The sequence below is a fragment of the Chaetura pelagica genome, unplaced genomic scaffold (assembly GCF_000747805.2).
Source record: "Chaetura pelagica isolate M959 unplaced genomic scaffold, ChaPel_1.0 scaffold1445, whole genome shotgun sequence".
Classification (NCBI taxonomy): domain Eukaryota; kingdom Metazoa; phylum Chordata; class Aves; order Apodiformes; family Apodidae; genus Chaetura; species Chaetura pelagica.
Window position 1 is genome coordinate 171,123 of NW_009953199.1, and position 22,549 is coordinate 193,671.

At 45.0% G+C, this 22,549-nt stretch overlaps 2 protein-coding genes across 2 annotated transcripts in view; one reads left to right on the top strand and one right to left on the bottom strand.

Annotated features, from left to right (window-relative positions):
- Positions 1-21,809, bottom strand: part of KIAA0319L (KIAA0319-like ortholog) — a 26,281-nt gene extending 4,472 nt beyond the window's left edge. The window contains exons 1-16 of the mRNA XM_009997378.1: positions 21,668-21,809; positions 18,053-18,750; positions 13,260-13,512; positions 11,106-11,207; positions 10,191-10,288; positions 8,956-9,043; positions 7,424-7,516; positions 6,618-6,750; positions 5,332-5,560; positions 4,270-4,393; positions 3,346-3,478; positions 2,335-2,483; positions 1,880-2,031; positions 1,561-1,699; positions 1,257-1,416; positions 410-552 (exon numbers count right to left, since the gene is read on the bottom strand). Coding sequence (XP_009995680.1) covers positions 410-552; positions 1,257-1,416; positions 1,561-1,699; positions 1,880-2,031; positions 2,335-2,483; positions 3,346-3,478; positions 4,270-4,393; positions 5,332-5,560; positions 6,618-6,750; positions 7,424-7,516; positions 8,956-9,043; positions 10,191-10,288; positions 11,106-11,207; positions 13,260-13,512; positions 18,053-18,750; positions 21,668-21,809 — 2,836 coding nt within the window. The remainder of the gene's footprint in view (positions 1-409; positions 553-1,256; positions 1,417-1,560; positions 1,700-1,879; positions 2,032-2,334; positions 2,484-3,345; positions 3,479-4,269; positions 4,394-5,331; positions 5,561-6,617; positions 6,751-7,423; positions 7,517-8,955; positions 9,044-10,190; positions 10,289-11,105; positions 11,208-13,259; positions 13,513-18,052; positions 18,751-21,667) is intronic.
- A 42-nt stretch (positions 21,810-21,851) lies between these two features.
- The window catches only part of NCDN (neurochondrin), a 4,836-nt gene continuing 4,138 nt past the window's right edge, over positions 21,852-22,549 (top strand). Inside the window, exon 1 of the mRNA XM_009997389.1 lies at positions 21,852-21,910. Coding sequence (XP_009995691.1) covers positions 21,852-21,910 — 59 coding nt within the window. The remainder of the gene's footprint in view (positions 21,911-22,549) is intronic.

Sequence of the window (22,549 nt, forward strand, 5' to 3'; positions counted from 1 at the left end):
TCCTTCAGACCAATGTATGTGCTGCAGAGAAAATGAGCATGTTGACAGCTACCAAGACCTTTAGTTTGTTTTCAGTGTGACACTCACCTCCTTGGCTGTATTCCACTAATAATGTATTTTAGTTTTGTAAGTATCAATCTGCTTTTGATTTTGTGAATTCTCGTCCTCCCAGCAACATTGCAAGTTACCATTTAAATGAACAGTGAACAGGCAGAACCAACTGGTAAATAACTGATTAATTTATGGTCCAACAGACTGATTTTTCTGTTTCTCATTTACTAACATATGAAAGCTACTGGAGTCAGTGTGTGCACACATGGGTGTTTTCAGCACCCATGAAGGTCCTTATAGTGGCAAGCATCTGAGAAGGGACAAGGTGTTAGTTTGTGCCACAGTGGCTCTTACTTACTGACTGTGTTGATTTCCAAGGCCCGGAAGATCAGGAAGTCAGACTGTTGTTTCCGCAGTTCGTTTTTCAGGGTCCAGGCCACCTCTCGCCCCTTGAATATCTGGTGGGGGGGCTGGTTCTGCACAAAAAACACCATCTTCGTGCTGCAAGTCAGAGAAAAATTATCACCTGCTGCTTCTCCAAACATCAGATTTGAAGTCGTTCTCCCCAGTCTGCCTTTAGAGGGAGTTATTCAGAATAATCTCTGGTCTTTTGTAACACTTCCCACTCTTCTCTACTTAAGCACGTAAACAGATGAAGCATTCATTACAAGAATCCCTTACCTGCCCTACTCAGTGAAGAACAGTGGCAACTGGCCTGGTCATGGCAGAGATATAAATGTAGTATTAGAACAAAAAGTGCTGGCTTTTCTCTTCTGAGCTCTTCAGGTTTGCATGGACGATGAATTCTGATTTCACTGCCACAGCAGGCAAGGTGGACATGAAGGAATCAAAACACTTTCCTGAGGTCAGTAACGTTCAGTGTAACTGCAGATTTATTGCTGACTTGCTGCATGGCTTTAAGCATGTCCCTTAAATCTTTTTCAGTGCTTTGTCTACCTTAAAGCTACTCCACTTCTACTAAAAAATAGATTGCCCCTCTACCCTTGATTAGCTTGTTGCCATGCCACTCACATGCGTGTTCAGGCGTCCTCAAACACACCTATAGCAACAAGGGGTGCTGTGGGTACAGAGACGTGCAGCTGTTGCTGTGACAACGCAGGAAATGCAGAAAAGATAATCTAAAACTACAAAGCTGGCAAGCAATTCCAGCAACCCCCCTTGGTGTGCCCCCAGACAAGCCCTACCTTTGTTCAGTGTATGGCTGGATCTTCTGCACAGTGATGTCTGAGTCGAGCACCCCCAGCAGGACGCCTATTTGTCGGATGAACATTCCCTTCTGCCTCTCCGTCAGCTGGCTGACATTAACATCCAGAATTATCTCCACAAGGTTATTTTTCCTAGGATCTAGTGAGAATGTAGGTAATATAGATCTTGAGAAATTCTATTTAGCAGTCTGGGTACAAATCAGGTTTCTAGTAGCTTTCCAGACTGTTTCTGCTTTGAACAGAAAAGGACTGAATGGTGATGCAGCACAAACCCCAGACTCACCAGGTTTGACTTCCACTGTGCTCCTTTCTACATCACTCTCTCCTTTGGCATCTGTTACTCTGAGGTGGAATGTGTAGGTCCCTTCTACCAGATTGGACAGGAGAAGGACAGGGTGATGGTCTGAATTATTTAAGACCTCCTGGAAGGCAGAGCAAAGTAAGTATCAGGAAACAAAGGATCGGAGTAGCACGATACATCATCATACTTGAGGATATCATTACAAGGCTGCAGGTGCAACAATAAGCTTTACATCTCCTCAACACCACCTCTCACTGACTTTTGTGATGCTCAATGCTGCCACTGAGAAAAGAACCCTCACCCCAGCTGCAGGGCTGCCCTCATCCCGTGTCCACAAGTAGCTGACAATTCCCTTATCATCAGAGGACTTGGACCCATCCAGCTCCGCTGTATTTGTGGGCAAGGTGATGACAACATTACCAGCAATCTTTGCAACTGGTGGCTTGTTGATCTCTAAACAAACAGAAAAATAAAGTAGTTGGAGAAAAATCTGGTAACACCCAATCAAAAACTGCATTAGATCTCCACTGAAACCCAGAAATCCCTGGGGGAAGAGAAGCAAGACGAGGTACTGCAGGATTTAGCTGAAGATACTGCTCCCTCAGAAAAGGGAAGAGCCCTGACTTAGAGAAGGCCATCCCAGAGCTCTCCACATCATTTTTCACCCAGTCCTTAATTCTCACTCTGCTTCTGAACATAGGTTTTGCTGAACTGCTCAGTGATGCCTCAGACTGTTCTGCTCAGGGCTGGACATACCTTCTTTGACAATGACGTTGACTGAGCTTTGGCTCTGCAAGTTCCTCTCATCTTTAACTGTCAGAGTGAACTCATAGGTCCCAACCTGGAGCCCTGTTACAGTGGCAATGCTGCTGTTGGCATTCTCCAGCTTGACACCATCTGGGCCCCTAAGCAAAGCACAAGAGGATCAGGTTAAACCTTGTGAAGATGACAGGAGCTCCCACCAACCAGAGGCTCAAGCAGCGCTCATGGGGATGCCAACAGCCAGATGCCAGGAAATACAGAGTCCTTGGCAAACAGCAAAATTCTATTCTCCAGTTACAGCAAGATAATAAAAAAAGAGCAGCATTCAGAACAAAAAAGCACAGTTTGTGGTGGTTTAGTGTTTTGGTTATTTCTAAACCAGGGAAGCACTGATATCATTTAAGTAGGGTCTACAAAAAGTGATACTTGCAGCAAAATTGGCTTGTGAAATGCACAATAAGCTAATTTATTTTTTTTCCTAAGAAAAGGTATAGAGCAAAAATAGTCCCTTCATTTATTAGAGCTTGGCACACACTTTGCATTAGCAAACAGAAAAAGCTACTGCAAGTTGCTCACAGGCTTTTTCCTGACTTCCCTAAAGCACTTCAGGGAATTGAAGAGTCTGTAGGGAAGCATGGCAATGAGAAGAGCCCTGCCTGATTCAAACATACTGCAGAACCATCAAGCTAGAAGGTCCTGCTACTCTTTGATTACACGAGTCAGTCTCTCTGTAAGAGCAAGACCATGTCACACTGCCATGAATCCAACACAAGCCACAACCACGCTGAGAAAGGGAATCAGGCCTCAAGATAAAGGTAAAGCTATTTCTTATACTCAAGCAAAACTCCACCTCCCTCCAATTAAACATATATCCTTGTCACTGGCAAAGCTTGTCAGGCCAAATATGACCAGGGTTTAGCACGAGGGAAGGATGTGGGAGGGTGTCTTGTTTTCACTAAAAGGCCCAGATACTTGCACAAGGACAGCCTGGAAGATGAGACACACCGTGTTTTTTCCCAAAGAAAGGAGACTATCTTCTGGTCATCTGAGCTCTTGCTGCCATCTAGAGTGGTGCTGTCCACAGGAAGAGTTAATTCTTTATCTGGACCAGCATCTGCCTTTGGAGGCTTATTATTCTCTGAAAAAGGATGCAATATTTTTCAAGTACATGTCATGAAATGTGGAGCTGAAAACCCCAGCACAGAGAATTTTCTCCATGATCCCTAGCATATTTCTTGCCCACTATCCCAACTTTCTATGTAGAGAAGGTGAGGCTAAAAGCAGTTGAGATCAGTGTTTCATTCACACATCTGCAATAAAATGAGAAAATCTAGGAGTTCTGATTTTTGTACTCATTCCTTAAGTACTACTCCACTTGCCCTGCTCTTGTCCCAGGACCTGGCACTGTGGGCAGAGACAGTTGCTTGGAAATACAATCCTGCCATTATGACAGGATAATGATAATTAAACTACACTGTGTAAAATAAGAGAGCAGCCTAGAAAGGCAGCATTCCTAGAAACTTTTGTTTATTTACCAGCAATACACCAGCCCAGAATTAGAGCAGCTTTTCTGAAAGCAGCACAAAGCTCCCTTAAAATCTAGGGTATGCTGACAGGTTGATCATAGCATCATGGAATGGTTTGGGTTGGAATGGACCTTAAAGATCATCTATTTCCAACCCCCCTGGCATGGGCAGGGACACCTCTCACTAGACCAGGCTGCTCCAAGCCCCATCCAACCTGCCCTTGGACACTTCCAGGGATAGGGCTTCCACAATATCCCTAGGCAACCTGGGCCAAGGTCTCACCACCCTCACACTCAAGAATTTCCTCCTAATGTCTCACCTAAATCCCCTCTTCCAGTTTTGAAACTGATGCTCACCTCTAAGCCTTAGATTGGAAGTGGAAAAGCAGCTAAAGACAGCTTACCTGGCTGGACTATCACAGTGACCTCTGCAGTGGACTGGTGTCCAGCAGAATCAGTCACAATCAGCTGATAAGTGTAATCACCTTCTTGCATTGCAGAGAGCTGCAAGACTGGTGTCCTCACCCCCTTGGAGAAAACATACTTGTATTAAAAAGAATCTTTACACAGATGATGACAGACCAGGCGGCTTCTAAAATAACTATTATCAGCAGATTCAAGGAGCTTATTACAAACTCCTGCCATGGGGCCAGGCATCTGTGCCACTTAAGCATGCAAGGCATCTCCAGCTCAATTTATGCCCAGCACAAGGACACTGCTGTGGAACGTAACAAGAATAATGCCACAGATTTGTTCAGACCAGACCCCCTGAGATTCCACAGGCAGCAACTTAAGCAAAACCTCTGGGGAGCCCTGTGCAAATCATGCACATTGTGAACCTGATTAATGGGCCTTCTTATTCCAGAAATTTGACAGTAGTAATAATCTCTAAAAGAAAAATGATGACATAGAAATAAGTTCCAGCTTTTACTGTTTAGGATTGAGTGTCTGGCCAGTGTCAGCAAAGTTCAACACAAGGGATCCAGTCCTTTGTGTTTGCCCAGCTGAGGACACACATGACCTGCCACAATGGGCCACCCTGTGCATCTACATGCCATCCTTACTGATAGTCACTTAAAAGGTCACACAGTCTGGCCTCCAGACCTGCTGACAGCACTTAATCATCCCTACCATTCCATCATCGATTTAGCTATCACTGATGTTCTGAGAAGTCAGCAGCTGAACAGAGACAGAACACAGCTCACTTGCAGCCACAGAGGTTAAAGTGAGACACATGGGTTCAGCTGAGACATATTTTATGGGACATCAGAATCTCAAGCCATCAAGCTCCCATCTCTCTCAATCCTCCATTCCTCAGCAGTATTTAAAACTGCATTGCTCAAGAAAGGAAACTGGATGCCAGTGAAAACCTGTGGCTAGACTGGTGCACCAGATCAGCCACCAAGTCAACACCAGCTCATGGGGATTTAGTTTTAGGTATATATTTGATCATCATATGCACTGACCTGCATCTCCATCACCTTCCCTTTACTGTTGGGGCTGAGCAGCCACTCGTAGCTGACGATGCTGTGGTCATCGGTGCTCTGGTTCCCATAGAGGGTGATGGAGTTCTGGGGCAGGGTGATCACCTGGTTTGGGCCAGCATTTGCCACTGGAGGATAATCCACAGCTTTGTTCACTGTCAAGTTGGCAGTGGTGGAGTTGCTTGCACCATCTGAGTCCACTACTGTGAGACTGAGGAGGGGAACGAACAAGTGAATGTAGTGAGGAGCTGTGATTATCACAGCTGGTACCAAACATGAGCTGGAGTTAACTGAAACATGTAAGAAGGGTTAGAAGCTTAAGACACTTTTAAGGACAGAATAGTTATTTTTTTTCAGGAGTGAAAAAAACCCCAGTGGTTTGAGGCAACTGTGCTTTTTCTGAAACTTCCCCCAAATTCCCAGTTCTCAGAGCAATGCAAGAAATTTAACAGTCATGTCCATCTCTCTCTGGAAATCCACCAACTATTTCCAAAATAAAACTGTGCTAGTGAAAGATCATCAGCTTTCACATCACAGCTGTGATGGAGACCTCCCAAGTCCAACACTGCCTCCCAACAGGGGACATTCATTAACATGGACCCAGAATGTGATTACTAACTCACAAGAGGTCTGGCCTCTGCAGGTAAGCTAGTACCTGCAGAAAGCAAAATAGAACTGATTTTTCTAAATCTAGATCTGAACATTAGTCTGATTAGTTGATATATCAATTGCTTAAGAAACAGTGTTCAGTCATAGGCAGTCAGGTTTATTTTAAATAGATCTGCTGATGCAGTGCATGGACACCACACCAAATTGCAGATCCAAGGACAAAAATACAAAGTAAGAAGTAAAATCAGCTCCTGTCTGTTACTCAGGTACGTGCAGAAAACCATCAGGCCTCATCCACTTATCTGGGACAAACACATTGCATTGAAAAGCTGGATTTGAAGACTGCACTTCTTTCTAAGCCTTTACCCAAACAGTTTTGACATTTCAAGAGACATTTTGTAGAGCTGGCAGACCATCCATTCCTTTCTGCCATCATCTCAAATCAGTGCTACAATTTCATAATGAAAAGTAGCTGGATAGCTTATCTCTTCTGAAGTGAAAAGCTCTGAAACTACCTGCAAGTGCAGAAGTGCAGAGAGTACACCTCAAAAGAAAGAGTTCTCTCCCTGTTTTTCTGAAACCAGACTAACACTTCAGCAATATTTCAGGTTCTACTCTTAAGGGATGAGAACTGATCAACTCTTCCAGATGTAACCTACCTGAATGTGTAATTCCCAGGTACCAGGTTGGTCAGTGTCAGGACGGGAGTGTCGCTGGAAACCTTCTCCTCCCGCAAAGGGCCCCTCAGCTCTTCCCAGTGATAGCTGACAATTTTATCATCATCAGTGCTCTCTGGTTCAATTACAGAAGAAAAGGCACATACAAGGAGTTAGAAAACACTGCCTCACAACCCCCAGATGCCCTCACTTCAGTGCTGGGCTTAGTGAGCAAAGGCATTTTTGGGCCAAGCCCAGAGGTCTCTGATGCTCAGACACCCACACTGTATGCTCTCTGCTATCCTCTTGCACAGGTACCTCAACCACCCTTAGTCCCAGGTTTGTATGTGTGCTGGGGAAAGATAAAAAACCCCAAAACAAAACACTAACAAAATAATAGTAGCTGGGGGTAAGACAGCCTGACCATATTTAAAGAAAGTCCTGAGAAGCTCTAGTGCAGGCCAGGATCAGTCAAGGTGGTATCTCAGGCAACAAACATGTTTGAAGCTTCATGCAAAAGGCCAGAAATTTTGACTGACAGTAATTTTTTTTATTCTAAGCAGCAACCTCTAAAGCTTTTCCTTTTTTAGGAGACTGGTTCAGGCCAGTGCCCTTCCAAAGGAAACATGGAGAGGTGCTGCTGTGTGTGTTTTCCCCTCTCCTGGCTCAAGAAGCTGATTCATTTCACTGAAGTGTTTCTGATAGTGTCACAGACAGTTCCTCTCAGACTTTATCCAAAGGGCCAGCCCAGAAGCAAACACAGAAACTAGGCATGCTGGACAAGTGGGTTTGAAACAGCAGGTACTCACGGCTGCCATCAATAACAGTGGAAATGGTTGGCAGTGAGATCTCCTGGAACTGGGGGGACACGATGGCAACAGGAGGCCGGTTGACCCGAGGCTCTGCAAAAACAACCAAACTGTTACAACATCACCTGCAGGCAAATCACCACAGAAAGCCCTGGCCAAGGAACCCTGCAAATCCACTCTGTCTTGGAGCAACAGGAGTAGCAAGTAGAACTCATACTGTGCATCCTCCTCCTCATCCTCTCCAACCCCATCCACCCCCCAGCCCTTCAGACAGTGAGTCCAAAATGTGGCACTTCTGTGACACAGCTCCAAGACAGCCCAACATCCCAACTGCTGGACACTGCACAACCAGGGACTGGTGCTTTCAGCAGGTTACACACTAATGCAGGTGCTAACAAGAGGGGTTTGAAAAGGAAAGAGGTGAACTGCCAGGGCTTGTAGTGACAGGACAAGGGGTAATGAATTAAAACTGGAGGATGGGAGATTTTGGTGGGACATTAGAAGGAAATTCTTAAGTGTAAGGGTGGTGAGACCCTGGACCAGGTTGGCCAGGGAAGCTGTGGCTGCCCCATCCCTGGCAGTGTTGAAGGGCAGGTTGGATGGGGCTTGGAGCAACCTGGGCTGGTGGGAGGTGTTCCTGCCCATGCAGGGGGGTTGAATTTAGATGATCTTGAAGGTTGCTTCCAACTCAAACCACTCCATGACTCTAAGTGCTCTGGAAATGCCTGCACTGCTTCAGTTCTCCCATACTGGGTCAAACATTCAGGCACAGACCATTCCAACAGAGCAGCACCTAGAGCTTCTTGCCAAAGTTTGGCTGCTGCTCTGAAAAATGAGTGATTTTGATGCACGTTGCCAGCTGCAGATTCACTGCTTATAAGGAAATGATCAGCAACAGCATCCAGAAGGCCAGCTTCACACTCTAATTTAGGGAGTGCAAGAGTACTTCCTTGCCCACAAAGGTTATAGAAAAGGTTTTGCTGAAGTGTGCAAAGTAAAGGGTTTTTTTGCATAAAAGGAGATGCAGAAGTCGTGGACCTGGGGAGACAACACAAGCTACTGTATCTACACCAGCTCATCTGCAAACTATGTCTTACAGTAGGGAATAAGATTTGACTCAATCTTCCTGTGATTGGGAATGATATCCTTTACTGGACAAGGAAGAAAAGAACCTCCAAAGGAGCTTCAAAGCTCTGGCTTCCCTTCATTTTTTGCTCCTGTTGCTATAAGCTTTTTACCCAGTTTCAGCTGGCTTTTAGAGGCAGTGGCCTTCCAGGCTGAGGCACTTGCTAAGCACTTTGGTACGAGTGTTCCAGCTCTTTCACTGCACGGTTGGCTTGTATGCAGTACAGCAGAAACAGCCTCAGCTTCAGAGCTCAGGAAATGCCTTAACACACATTCATGTACACTGGGTTCACAGCACAGGCCATTTTCACTACGTAAAACGAGGGTTCAGTCAAATAAGCAAAACACCTCAGTACAGGTGTCAGAGCCAGATGAAGTGAAGGAAAGACAGAATTCCACCAACTCACTGGGATTCACAGTGACGTTCACATAACCCTCTCCACGGGCGTTCTCCCCATCCACCACCACCTTGAACTCGTACAGACCAACAGTGAGCTGGAAGTAAATGCAAAAAATTATTGACCTTCAGGATGGCAGCCCCTTGTCAGGAGCTATCAGAGGTCAGGTTACCAGGCTTTGGCACCGTTGCACATTAGCAACATAAAACAGAGGCAGGTCTGCTTCAACCTACGCACAAAGAATGGCTTCCATGCCAAAATGGTGTTACATCTCTTACTTTACAATGACTATGCAGAAACTAAAGACTAATATTATTTTCTACCACAGGGTTGTCAGTGAAGCTTTATTTTCTAGCCACAACAGGCAAACCAAAAAGAGAGAGAGCACAGATTAGTTCAGGTTGTCTGGCCACAGAAATCTGTACGAGCAGACTGCATTTGACATGAGAAAGGCTGCACGCATGAGAAGAAAATCTCTTCTTCTGTGTTTTTACAAAGGGAAGTATTTATTCTCCTCCTTGACACAAGACAAGCAATCACCCCTTCATCATTCACTGTAGAAACCAGATGAAGGTGAAGAAGTAGGTGCTGGACAACACCTACAGTACCCAGAAGGCTGAAACCCTGGCAGAGCAGACACACTCCTCATAAAGGGCTTTGCTCTGCATATCTTGAATAGAGCCTGTAGATTTTTTTTCTAAGTGCAGCAGAACCCAATATGTACAAAGGAATATCTCAAATACAGAGCTGTACATTCACACAATATTTAAAGCCATTCCCTTGTTAAGAATCCCCACATGCAGAAGCCACCAATCCTTTTGGAGTTAAGAGCTTGTCCAAAAGCAGCAGCCAGGGACCAGCCACGAGGTGCTCCACAGCTCTCACTACTGGAACCAGAAAGTGCCTTTTCCAGTGGGCAGAACAAGCTTCAGACCTGAACAGCCCTCTGTACTGCTCCTGAAGCAGAAACACCCACAACACTGAATTGTGCCAGTTGTGTGGCTTGACACACTGCTTGTAGGCAGCTTTCAGATCCAGAAAGCCATTTCCTCTTTCCCTCATGCCAGATCAACCTCCTTTTCACAAGAGACCTAGAGGAGGCCTTGCAGTCAAATGTTGGCTGCCTGCCCATCATTCAATTTCCTATTCATCCCAGAATCACATACAAGTCTTTCCTGCTTGTCAGGGTCTCCATCTTCTCCACTGGGCATTTAACACAGGATACAAAGCAGCAAAAGCTTTACCTTAGATAACTTAAGGGTCTGAGAGTGTTTCCCTTCCATTTCCCCACTGTAGTCTTTTGGATGAGTAATCAATTCCCACTCATAGGAATAAGTGGTTCCTTAAAAAATAAATAAAAAAAAAGGTCCAGATGTTAGTTTTTAAAAGACTGCCTTCCAGGCATGCTAAGGAAAGCAAAGGTATTAAACATTTACAAGACACATTCTGCTGCATTATAGGGAAATGAGACAGCTTGGAATTTGGGCTGCAGCTTTTTGGGAATATACCCAAGAAAAGAGACAATCTGCTTCTAAACTCATTTACTCTAGAGCCAAAAACCATCTTTCAGCCTCTAAGGCATTAAAGAGCTTTGGAACAATCACAGCTCCAGGATAATAAGAGAGAAAAATTGTGCCTTCAGATCCTGCAGACACAACATAATGCCAGTTTCTGAAGAGGAATGCAGCTCATCTACCCACGTTGCTGCCTAACACTTGCCTCTCCTCTGCAGTCTCCCACTGTGGACAGATGATGGACTAGGTACAAATACCTGTGAACAATCTGCATGATGAAATGAGGAATGTAAAGAAATGTGCTCCTCAGCACAGCAACCCCCCAAATCAAATTTCAATCCACCAAATGACAGATCAGGTGTTAAGACAGCTTGTCAGCAACAATCCTAAACAGCTGCTGAAGATCCACTGCTGCCTCACACACCACTTTGACAACCTGCCTAATGACCCTGTAGCACTTCTAATGGTTTTGGTGTTTTGCTGTTTTCCGCAAGAGGCAGCACAGGATGAAAAATTTCTACAGAGAGTAGTAGTAGCTTGTCAGTGTTCTCTGACAAAAATCCTTTTCAAGAAGGCCCTTGTACATCATGCCTATTTGCCATTCCCCATCAGAAGCTCCTAGCAGAATTCCCAGGGAAGCCTTACGAGGTGGAGGCTCAGGAAGCACAAACGCATTCAGCTGAACTTCATTCTTTGGCAGGGTCACTTCCACGCTGTCTCCAGCAGAAACCACCAGCTCCTTCATAACTGAGAGGGAGAAACAGGGAATTGAAAGAGGAACAGGGAAAACAATTAAATACGAACATTAAAACCGCCTTGGCTTCAGAGTCTGTGGAATAAAAACCAGCTATAAGTGGCTGTGTTTCATAAACATCCTGTCCCTCAGACAGCTCCCGCCTCAGGTTTCGCTCTCCTTGTTAGCGCAAAGGCACTAATGGGGTTTTACAATTTTAAAACTAGCCTGAAATGACTCAATCATCTCTCTCTCTGCAGATCCTCTGCAGCTCCTGCTCCTTTTCTAAAGAGTTGAAATGTGACCCTCGGGCCCTGCAGAGGGGAACCTATTCACCCAGGTCCAGCAGGACAGGAGGGGTTTTACCCGACAGGTTTTCAGCAGCGAATCCAGCTGCAGCCTCATGGCACAGCAAGACAAACAGCTACTTACCAAACTGCAATTCTAGATCTTCACAAATACATGAAGAATCCATGGTATTTCTTTTTAAAAAAAATTGCTTGAGGGCTAAGAGATTTTTTTTTTAAGCTGCATAGCTACCTCACTGAGGATGGAAACTCAAAATACAACCTGTTCTCTTTATTTGTATTTTCTTTTTCCCTGCTGAAGAATTTTGTTGCCATTCCATTTCAAATAAATTGACAGGCAGCTTGTTTTTAAAGACTAAAGAGTAAAACTATAGCCAGTGATGTGTTTTTCTGCTTGTTATTAGCATTTAAGTGATCAGAAATCTAACTGAAGTTTCTTAAAAGTACTTCAGACTCCTCATCTTCCTCCTCCCTTCTCAGTATCTCTTTATTTTTGGGCCTGGGAATTATGCATAGAAAATGAAAATTAAAGTTGGTTTACCCTAGTTTGATCCTGTCAAAGACAATATTTCAGAGATTTGCACAAAGAATTCAAGTTTAAAAAGATAGGGAAAATGTAATTAAACATTTAGCCTTCCTTCTATATGTTTATTAGCTACTGGAATTAACCAGTTAACTAAAAGAAAACAAATTCATCAAAGTATTTTTTCCCCCTTTCAATTACTCCAGATCCTGGGAAATTATAGCTCCATCAGTCTTTCAGATGCAAAGAGTTCCAAGGCAAAAAGAAACCTGATTTCAGTAGGAAGAAAAAAAACACACCTCAAACAGCAGACAGAAAAAAACCCAGAACCCTGCTTGGAAAAAACTACCCTTCATGTCATCTTTGCATTATTTAGCAAAACAAGGAGGCTGTGACTACACCACTTTTTCAACACAAGCCACTGAAAATGTGTAAAATATATTCTCCAGTTTCAGCTGAAGTAAGCCCTTAAAAAAACTTGCAACTTGTTAGCACAAGCACCCAGCCAACTTCCTGCCAAAACATCTTTGGATGCAGTACCCCCTTTACACTTCCCATTTGTTCCCTTGTAAGGGAAAGGAACCCTAAACTCAAAAGAAATTCAGCAGTGAATATTGCAGCAAACTGGAATAAATGAATCCTGAGGTATCACACCACCTGTACACACACATCCTCACAGGCTGAGCTGATTCCTGGGGGAGCTAACAGAGCTGCCCAAAGTGCATTTTGGATTTTATACATTTAAACAGTTTGCTTTAAGAAGCAACAGTGTGGACAGAAACATCATCTTGCTGCAAAGCAAAGCATGGGCTAACAGCCAAGTGCACTGCTGTCCAGGGCTGAGCTGTGCACTGACATTTCAGGGACGGAGAAGAATCATTTCCATCTGATTCTGAGCAGACATTAAGACTTCTGCTCAACTTGACAACCAGCAGTGTGCCCAGGCTGAATGCTGCACAAGACTACACCATGCACCAAAGCTCAGCTTTCACTTTGGGAATTTAGGTATCACAATCACTTTCAAGCTGTTCTTAGAAATCGATCCAATGGTTACATGCTGATGTAGGATGTTAAGTCCCATTCTCAGACCTCATGAGTTCAACCAGCAGGTGGGCTGAAGCAGGCACCTCAGGGCTTTGCAACAGCACCAACATTTCTACAATTATCTCACACGTTTCAATACTGTCAACAAAGCCTGAAGAGATGTCACTTGTGCGAGCTCTGCACCTGCTCACCTGGTGTGGCAGCAGTAGTACTCGGCGTTGCAGCAGTGCTGGTCTGGGTGGTGGGAACACTGCTGTTTGTGGGCACTCCACTTGGCACAGCAGGTGCTGGGGGCACGGGGCTGGCTGAGGAGGGGGGATGGACCACAGGGTCATCTGGCTGACCAGGTGTCTCCGTCTTGCCTGTGGCTGCCAAGCCCTGTGATACAGGACTGGAGAATGTAGCGAGCACTGATGGTTCTGGTGCAGATGTCCCTGGGTGGGTCTGTAAGGGAAAAGTTGTCTTAGCTTGAACACTGAATGTCAGCGTTGTTCTGTTGAGTTGCACTCCACCTCCTCCAGTCAGGGAGGCTGCAAAGTCCCTGGTTTGTTTTTCCCAGAAGCAGGATGTTTTACTGCTTCCTTTTCTGATTTGCCTCTTCACCTTTTCCCTCCACAGCAGACAGGCCATTTCTAGCTCAGCTGAACACCAGTTAAGACCATAGATTTAACTACAGCATCTTAAATATTGTGGCCGTTGATGTGACAAACGTGACAGAAGATCTAGGTTCAAAATTGCAGTGAGTGGAGCTAAAAGGACAGAGAGGTGGGGTAAGACAGAAGCAAAAAACAGTGACCAGGAACCGGGGTTCATTTGGGTCACCTATTTTGGCCCTGTATTCCTTTTTCTACAGCTGTGCAGCTGGCAAGCACAAAACAGGAGGATTGCAATGGTGTTTTTATGTAAGATCAGCAAGAGGAAATTTCTTTCAGAATCATTCTTCAAAGCAAGGTGACCTGACACAAACAGTTCCCTGCGTGCATGTCACAGGAGATGCTGCTGGGGCAGAGAGCTGAGCTTGGGGGCAGAAAGCTTGCTCACATCCACAGAGGATGAGCCTCTTTATTGAAAATAATCAAAGTGGCAGGAACAATTTCCTCTCTTTCATGAGGAAATTCCTTTTACAGTACCCAGCCCCATTCCAGTTCTTGGCCTGCCAGGTCATCCTCTTGACAATTCACCTGCCACCACGCAGTACATGTGTGTAGCACATTTTCTTGAGCTGACTCTATTTTGAGAACATCTGCTAGATATTTAAAATTAAGCAGTTTACCATCTTTGACTGGAGAAGTGTTCTGGAGCTGAAATGCCCACTGCTACTCCCCAGCAGCACCTTCTTGCACCGATCTATAGCTTTGGGCAACTCAGGATACTGACTCCCTTTTCCCAAGTACTAAGACAAAGTCAGAAATACCAGCACAACTAGGGGGAACAGCCAGGCAGGAACCTGGACACTTGAGACAGGCTCTTTAGGAAAGGCACGGAAGCAGAAATTCTCCATGACTTCACACCACCATGGGGAACCACTTCTTAGCAAGAATCAGCCCAGAAAGGTCACTAGAACAGCTGCCACAAACAGGGCCCAGGAGAGCAACATCTGCTTACTGGGCATAGCAGCTGAATCTTTTAATGGCTAAACCAAACCCTTCACAGTTAAGAGAGAACCTTTTCCTCCCAGAAGTCTTCAGGATGAATTGATGGTCAAATGTCTGTGGAGAGCTTGAGATAAGCTTTGCCTGGGGCAACACAGCAGTCAAAAATGCCTCTAATGCTTGGAAGCTGAGATGCTCCTTATCTTTGCCCCATAACCCCAAATTCTTTAAAGCAAAGAAGCAAAGATTTCATTCTTGGGGATAAATGAGGAGGAGACAAGTTTAGCAGCTGTCTTATTTTATTAGCTTAGAAAATAAAGAGAAGTGGCACATTGGCCTGAGTGAACACAGAAGTGTCAGACACTTTTTATTCCAAACACTAACTGCCTTTGACCTGGGACAAGTCCCCTTATCTGGGATGGAACCAGAGCAGCTCCATGCATCAGGATCCACACTGAACCTGTTACTTGACAGAAAAATACCAGTGTTCTGGAATTTTCTTTTGTTTGGGCCTTACTTTGCTAAGCCGGCCTGAATTTACAAAATAGGCTCTTTTCAGTTAGATTGTGTCCTTAGTTATTTGCACCAGGTGCTATGTCTGAAGACCCTTAAGACACAAATCTGGGTAACACGACAAACCATTACAGAGTTAGTGCTGGCTCTGAAGAGAGACCTTCTTCTTTCCTGGCAGGGTAAAAAGCACCCAGCATGGCCAGGAAGCAAAGACTAGTAGCCAGAATTGTGAGTGCAGGAATGAGCTCCCTGGCTCTAACAACTCCACTTTAAAGGCTGCAGGCTTTCCCTGTCTGCCTGCAGAGCTGCTGCAGTGCTGCAGCTGCCCTTCTCAGCAGAGCTGCACTTAAATATTCCTGACAGGCTATTAAATGCACTGCTGTATTTTAAAGCTAACAAGTATCTTTACAATGAGGCAGAAAAAAAAATTGGTGCCTGGGAAATGTCACTCACTTCACGGAAAAGCAGAGATTTCTCTTCCTGAGTTAAAGGCTGATGAGCAGCAGGTCCACTCTCCTTTACCCGTGTCTGGTTCCATAGAGTGGAACCAGTAAAACCACAAATTAACCCTAGCTGCACATTAGCAATGGACACTGCAGATGGCCATGGAGCTACCAGAACTGCAAGAGGAAAATAAAAACCCAGTGAGGCAATGTTTTCCTAAAACTGCCACTTCTCCCTGAGCCTCTAGGAGTAAAGGAGAAGATTTGCCTGACACACACATTCAATGCTGACTGACAGAACATGGACACATTTATTTCTCCCCTTTTAGAGAGGAGTTAGAGTCACTTTGACCTCAAACATCCTTTCCCACTTCAGATGTTTGATGCTCCCAGGTATGACCTGCTTCACATGCAGTGATGATCCAGTATTCTCCCTTCCTTCCAGCCCAACTGCCAAACCATTTTTAAGAATCCAGTACTAAATGCAGAGCATTCAGCTGCTGAAGCCAAGTGCTCCAGGTATTCGGCCAAACCGAGCCCAGGTGAAATTCTACTGATTTCAGCACGTGTGTAACTTCACTTATTCTGGCCCATAACCAATCTAACTTGGAAAACTCTCTGCTTTAGCATCCCCCTCCTGCAAAGGCTGGCCACATCCCAAGTACACAGCCTTGAACGTAATATCCTTGGCCTAAATTAAACTGCTCTCAGGTCAGAAATGCAAGGACAGCTGCATAACTTGCCTTCTATTTGGCCAGGGAAAGCTGGATGGTTCAATAATCATGGAATTACCCTGGGGCTGGGTAGAACCAGCATTGACTTGATACTCCTGTTAAGGTGGATTTTTGAATTCTTTCTCCTCCTCAAAAACTCTCTCCTAAACCTCAAAAATGTGACTGCCAGGAATTCTACCACAACCAACATATTTGAGTAACAATTTTCTTTTATTTTGATGAACCTGCATTTTGTTGAGAGATAGAGACTTTCTTACTAGCAAAAAATAAGTAAGGAAAAGAAAACCTTTCCCCAGCATACATCCAGCAGTGCACCTTAATGACAACAGAGAGGACTGCCTGGATTCTAAGTGATATTCAGAAGCTGATTATTAATCCATGTAATTTAATTTTGCAACCAGTTTACTGGTCAGGCACTGAGCAATAACAGTACAGCTCATGAATGCAACACTGCAAACAGAACAAGCAGGGAGATATAACAACTATTCCCCAAGAGCAGGAGACATTTAAGATTGGCTGCAAAGAAATCTCCCCAGACATTGAACGTGCAACAACTGAAAGAATGGGGTCATGGTGTAAATCTCTGATGTTAGGAGGAGGAAAGACCAGGCTGAGTGGAAACGCTGCAGTACTGCAGGGGAGAGAGAAAGCTGAGATCTTCAGTCAGCCCTAAATGCTGCGGGGTTCTAGAAAATCAAACATTTGTAAAGTTCTGCCTCTGATTTCACAGGCTGCCCTGGGGCTCTCAGTGTGTCCCTTGGCTGCTCTCCACATCCTGCTCTGCAGGGTGGAGACTCAGGCCAGTCACAGCCCTACCTGGAACCAAGATTTGAATACAAGGGAGAGAAAGAAATTCCGTCAAGTTTCCAGAAGGCATTAGGCTTCAACGGTGCCAAATTCTAGAAACATGGCAAAAGGTATTTAAGGAACAGTTCACAAAGTGGAATTCTTTCTATTTCACCATCATGAGTTCATGACCTTTTCTGTATAAGACTGAAAGAGCTATCTGCAGACTTAAAAATACAAACATCACTTAACAATTCAAATGTGCCAGTTTCTCTTTAAGACCAATATCTAGATTTACAAGATTAACATTGTACATGTTTGGAGTAGAGATTGAACTGGTTTCATTCAAGCAATGTCAGTGGAAGCTTTGTGGATGTGGGAAACTGAAACAGTCTTCAAAAACAGAATTAAAAAGTTGGTGTAAGATGTCAACTCAGCAAGCAGGCCAAGATGAAGTGCACTGGAAACTGTGCATCAGTCTGTAAAATAATGTATTTAACTGCCTTGATTCAGAACTCAAAGGAAAACAGCTTATTTTATTCTGTGGATCTAAAAGGTACTTTTACAGGTAACAGTTTTCAGCTCGCAGGCACTTCCCAGTGATGTCACATCTTGCCTTTCTTGCTCATCTGGCAAACCTGTGTGTCAGTACACACAGGATAAGCATTATCACAACCTCCATCTCCCCTCACCTTCCCAAGACAGTTATATCCCAGTTAGGAAGAGGCAGAGGGGGAAACCTATCCCCAACAAACCAAACAACCCAAGCCTTGGCCTTGCCTTTTTGACAGGAGACTGAACAGACATCCCAAAAGGTATCCTAGCACTCTGGCAGTTTGAAGTCAAAGCCTGGCTAAAGCAGGAGGGTGACAGCTGTCCAAGGCTGCCCCATTCCAGCCCCAGCAGCCACACTTACCTGCAGCAAGCCAGCAGCCTCTGCATCACTTGGTCTAGTCACATTATTGCTTTTAGGAGGAAACGGGCTTTTGGCTTTCTGCTCTCCTGGATTCTGTCCCTTGGTCAGAGAGTCTTTGTGTTCATCTGGATGTCCTTCAGGGACAGGCCTGTCTGCCACCAAGCGCCTCAGCACTTGATCCTTCAAGTGCTCTGCTTCACTTTGGCTGCTTCCAGACCTGCTGTCTGCTGCTGTGGCTGCAGCCTGGCTGCTGGGGCTCGCTGCCACATCCCTCCTCAGGAGCTCCACCCTGGCCCCTGCCAAGCTCCGCTTCTGGATCGACCTCTGCAGTCTGCTTTTCACCAGGACAGGGATGTCCCAGTCCAACCACTTGTGATGCCAGGTCTTCACACCACCTTCTGCTGGAAACTTTAAGAAGTGCTGTGTGCTTTTTGATTTCTTAAGAAACACCAAAACAGAGTCAGAAAAGCCAGTCCTGTCTGCCCGACATGTGCCAGGGACAGTGCAGTTCACCTGGATGCACATATTTTCCAAGAACCAAAAGGCATCACAGGTGGGGCTGTGGCAGCAGGCAGCCTGGCAGGACCCAACAGTGTGAAATCCTTCCAGCAGCTGCAAATTGTGATCTTCCCACCACCTCAATCGGCCACCAAACAGGATCCTCTCTGGCTCACATTTAGATCTGTTCCAGTTTGCATCTGGGAAAGGGGAGAGAAGACAAATAAAGACAATTTTCAATCCTGTAAAGCCGTGGACAATAAACCTTCATCACTATTGTCAAGACTAATTTAGAGCACAGAAGCAGTATGGGAGAGAGGGCAGTAAAATGGGGCTTCTCAGGATCTGTACCTGGCCTCACTATCCATATCCAGTACTTGTACACTCCCCTGAAGTGCTTTTTTCTGTACCAGCAATTACCTGTCAAACACGTTTCTCTAGAGATCTCAGATCAGCAGCAAAGCAGCAACTGCTCCACATACAGAGTTTTTGTTTGGGTTTTTTTCTTAGCATGAAAAATGAAAGACTGCTTGCAGGGATCAATGGATTAAAGGCTTCCAAAATTCAGAGCTCGGCAGATTAAGGACTCCCTAAAAATAGACTAATGACCTATGGGACTGTTACACTGTGCTGTGCTCAGCATTCAAGGTATAACAGGACACTGGAAGATTATTTTATAAAATATGTCACTGGATTCGAAGTGGTGCAGCTGGAGAACATGCTCCAGATCTGGCTCCCTGCTGGTCAAGAATGGAGTTGTTGAACACAACATAAATGGTAAACTTTTTTCTCCACTAGAATAAAGTCTGAATTCAAACTATAATATCCTGATCCCCATTTCTTGACAGCATATAAGGAAAGGTATAAAGAAAATATTACTATTCCAGTGAATGAACACAGACTTCATGTTACGTTATGCCCATATCCAACACCCTCAGGTGCAGGAGGAAGGGAAAAGTCAGAGCACTTTTATAACCTTGTATGACCAAATAAAGCAAATGAGGGAAGAGAGGGGACATATTTCCTTGTAATCCAGTTATCCCAAACACCATAGCAGGTATAACTGCTTTGCTGCTCATCATTATTAAAAGTATCAGCATACAGTGATTTTCTCACCCAGAGTGGATTAGCCACCTGTTTAAAACAAAGGACAATGGTCACATTTACACACCTTCAGTGTGAAAACTCCTGTGGAATTTGAACCCAAAAAGGGAACTCGTACCACCATGAGGAAAAGTTTGGCTTCGAAACATCAGAAAGCAGGAAGGTGTTATTTATAGCTTGCTGTGAAGCCAGCTCAGCAAAGGCAATCTGAAGACAAGGCTTCAGAAAGTCACTGGCAGCTGCAGCAGAACACACTTGAGATCTGTGATCAAAACACAGGGAACCAGAGATCCCAGTGGGTGTCACCTGCACAGTGGCTGTGCTTGGTCACTTCTTAATATTGTTTTCATCATTTTTTTCTTCTCTTGTACACCAGTACAAAACCCACTGCTCTTCTCAGGAGCTCTGGAGCTCCTGTTCCAGCCAAGGATCTCACAGCTTTGCTGAACAGCAGGGGAATGGAATGGACAAAAACAGTTTCTATTAATAAGCTCAAGTTCACAGACTTGCTCAGGCAGTTAATCCTTCCTGATATCAGATTAATGATTAAGGACTTGACTCTGTGGACTTTTTAATCTGTCACACGTGACCAATTATGTCAACACAGTTTGTCTTACGCAACTCCCCATGATCACACTAATTTCTAGGCAGCCATAATTCCTCTTCAGTTTAACAAACTCTGCTGCCTGAGCGACACAAACAAGACCAAAAGAACAAGAACCCTGGAGTGGAAAAAGTTCCCATATCAAGATAACCATGTCACATGTAACAATACTTGTTTCCACACACACATCAGCCTTCCTGGCTGTTCTCCCAGGGAGATCAGCCCTCAGACACAGCAGCACTGCCCAGAACACCCCCCAGTGACACAGGATTCACATCTCTAGCTCCAAACTCCTCAAATATTCCTAAAGACAAAGGTCAAGGAGGAAGACCAGCCTACAAGGAAACACACAATCTCCCTGACACATCAGCCTAACACACAGGACTGAGGACCCTCTGCTAGGACACAAAGATGTCTTCCCAGGTTCTAAAGTAGCTGATTACCTTCATGCAGCTCATTAGTTTAATCAAATCTGTCACTTGCTAAATGTCCAGAAAGGCCAGTGAAACACCAGAGACACTGCAGTAGCCTAGGGAACATGGCCACATAACTCAGAAACAAAACAAAACAACCCCCTTTGCAAACCTTGCTACTATAAAGATGGCAGAGAGGAAGCAGCTGGCAGCTGTCACACAGGTTGGTACACACCAAGGTCACCCCACTGCCTCAAACCTGGTACTCACTGCAACTTCAGCCAAGAGGGGAAAAAAGGCACAGAACAAACTTTCTTAATTAGGATCTGGTGAATGCCACATGGGAAAAATACCACCCCTTGGTGAAGACATGGCCTCAAAACACCCACAGGAAAATAATGTGTCTCTCTCGAGTCAGAATCTGAACTTTTAAAATAAATTTTAAAACCCCCACACAGTTCATTAGGTGAAAACTTCCACACAAGCCCCTAACTCGGCTATTTACTTAAGCAGGAGGTTGGTTACTCAAGTCTGAATAGGAAATAACCCAAACGACTACCTGTAGGCAAATACAGACTATTGACATATTGTGTTTGAGAACAGTCTTAAACATCTGAGGGCTAAAAAAACGTTCCTGCCTCTTCAACCTGCTTCAGGTATTCCTTAGCTGGAATTATATTCCAGAGTATCACTTGCTCATTTTGCAGGAGAAAAGACAGACAGACACCCAACTGCTGACCACCTGCTGACTCAAAATAGCAGCTGCTTATCAGAACAACACAGAGTTAGGAGAAGGGACCCCTTGTGCCCCATCTCTCTCCTACCCGTTTGACAACTCATTTAGTATTTCTTACAGGGGGGGGCTTAATTTATTTTTTAGACTAGTGACAGTGTCTAGCAGCAAACAATTTCACCTTCTCAGGATATTTTAAACAAGTGAGAGGGACAGACAGCATTAAAAATACAGACACAGTGCCAAAGAAAAGAAAGAATCACCTGCTGAGGAGCACAAGGCACACAGGGAAGCCCACAGGTACAACAGCTGCAGACTTCTCAGCTCCCCTGCGGGTCTTCCCAGGCAGGATCGTGACAGGAGTTGGGCAGTAGTGCTGAACTTGGCTTCCAACCTCTTCTCCATGGCCTTTGTGGGCAGCAGCAGGGTTCTACAAACACACAAGACATGAAACACAAAGCACCCACTGGCAGTGAGTATCTTCTTGCACAGATTCAGCTGGCATTGTGAGGAGCAGGGAGTGCCTGCAGAGGAAAAGGGATCTCTTATCGGCTGTGACTTAGTCCAGCTGCTGCTGCTGTGACTGCACCACCCTGAGATGAAATCCACAGCAGTTCCCAGGGTTGAAGTCCAGAGGGTCACATCACCCCTGTGATCTCCTCCTCCACCACCTTCAGTGGCAAAATCTCCAATATTGCAGTCTGCTGGTTCCAAAGATGCGTTTAGGGCATTTCAAACATGTCCCAGGGCAGGGACACCAGGCAGTGCCTGACACGGGCACTGCCCACCCCCACATTCACCACTTGCATGTTGGTGCCAGCTGGTGCCAGCCAGGGACAGAGACAAGGGGACAGAGACACGGAGAGACACGGAGCTGGAGCCTCCTGGGCCTCGTCCTTTGCCCCGTGGGGTGCAGCTCATGAAAGCACTGACACTCCTTCTTAGCCTGATGCCAAAGGCTCTTTTACAGCCTCATGTGTCACCAAAATCTAAATCAGCTCCAAACGACCCGACATAAAAGCATTTATTACACATGTAATAATTAATATCTATTTCTAAAAAGCACCGTTAGGCACGAGGAGTTACATCTGCCATTTCCAAATACCCAAGAGGAAGCAATTTTCGGAGCTCTCCCAGGACATCCC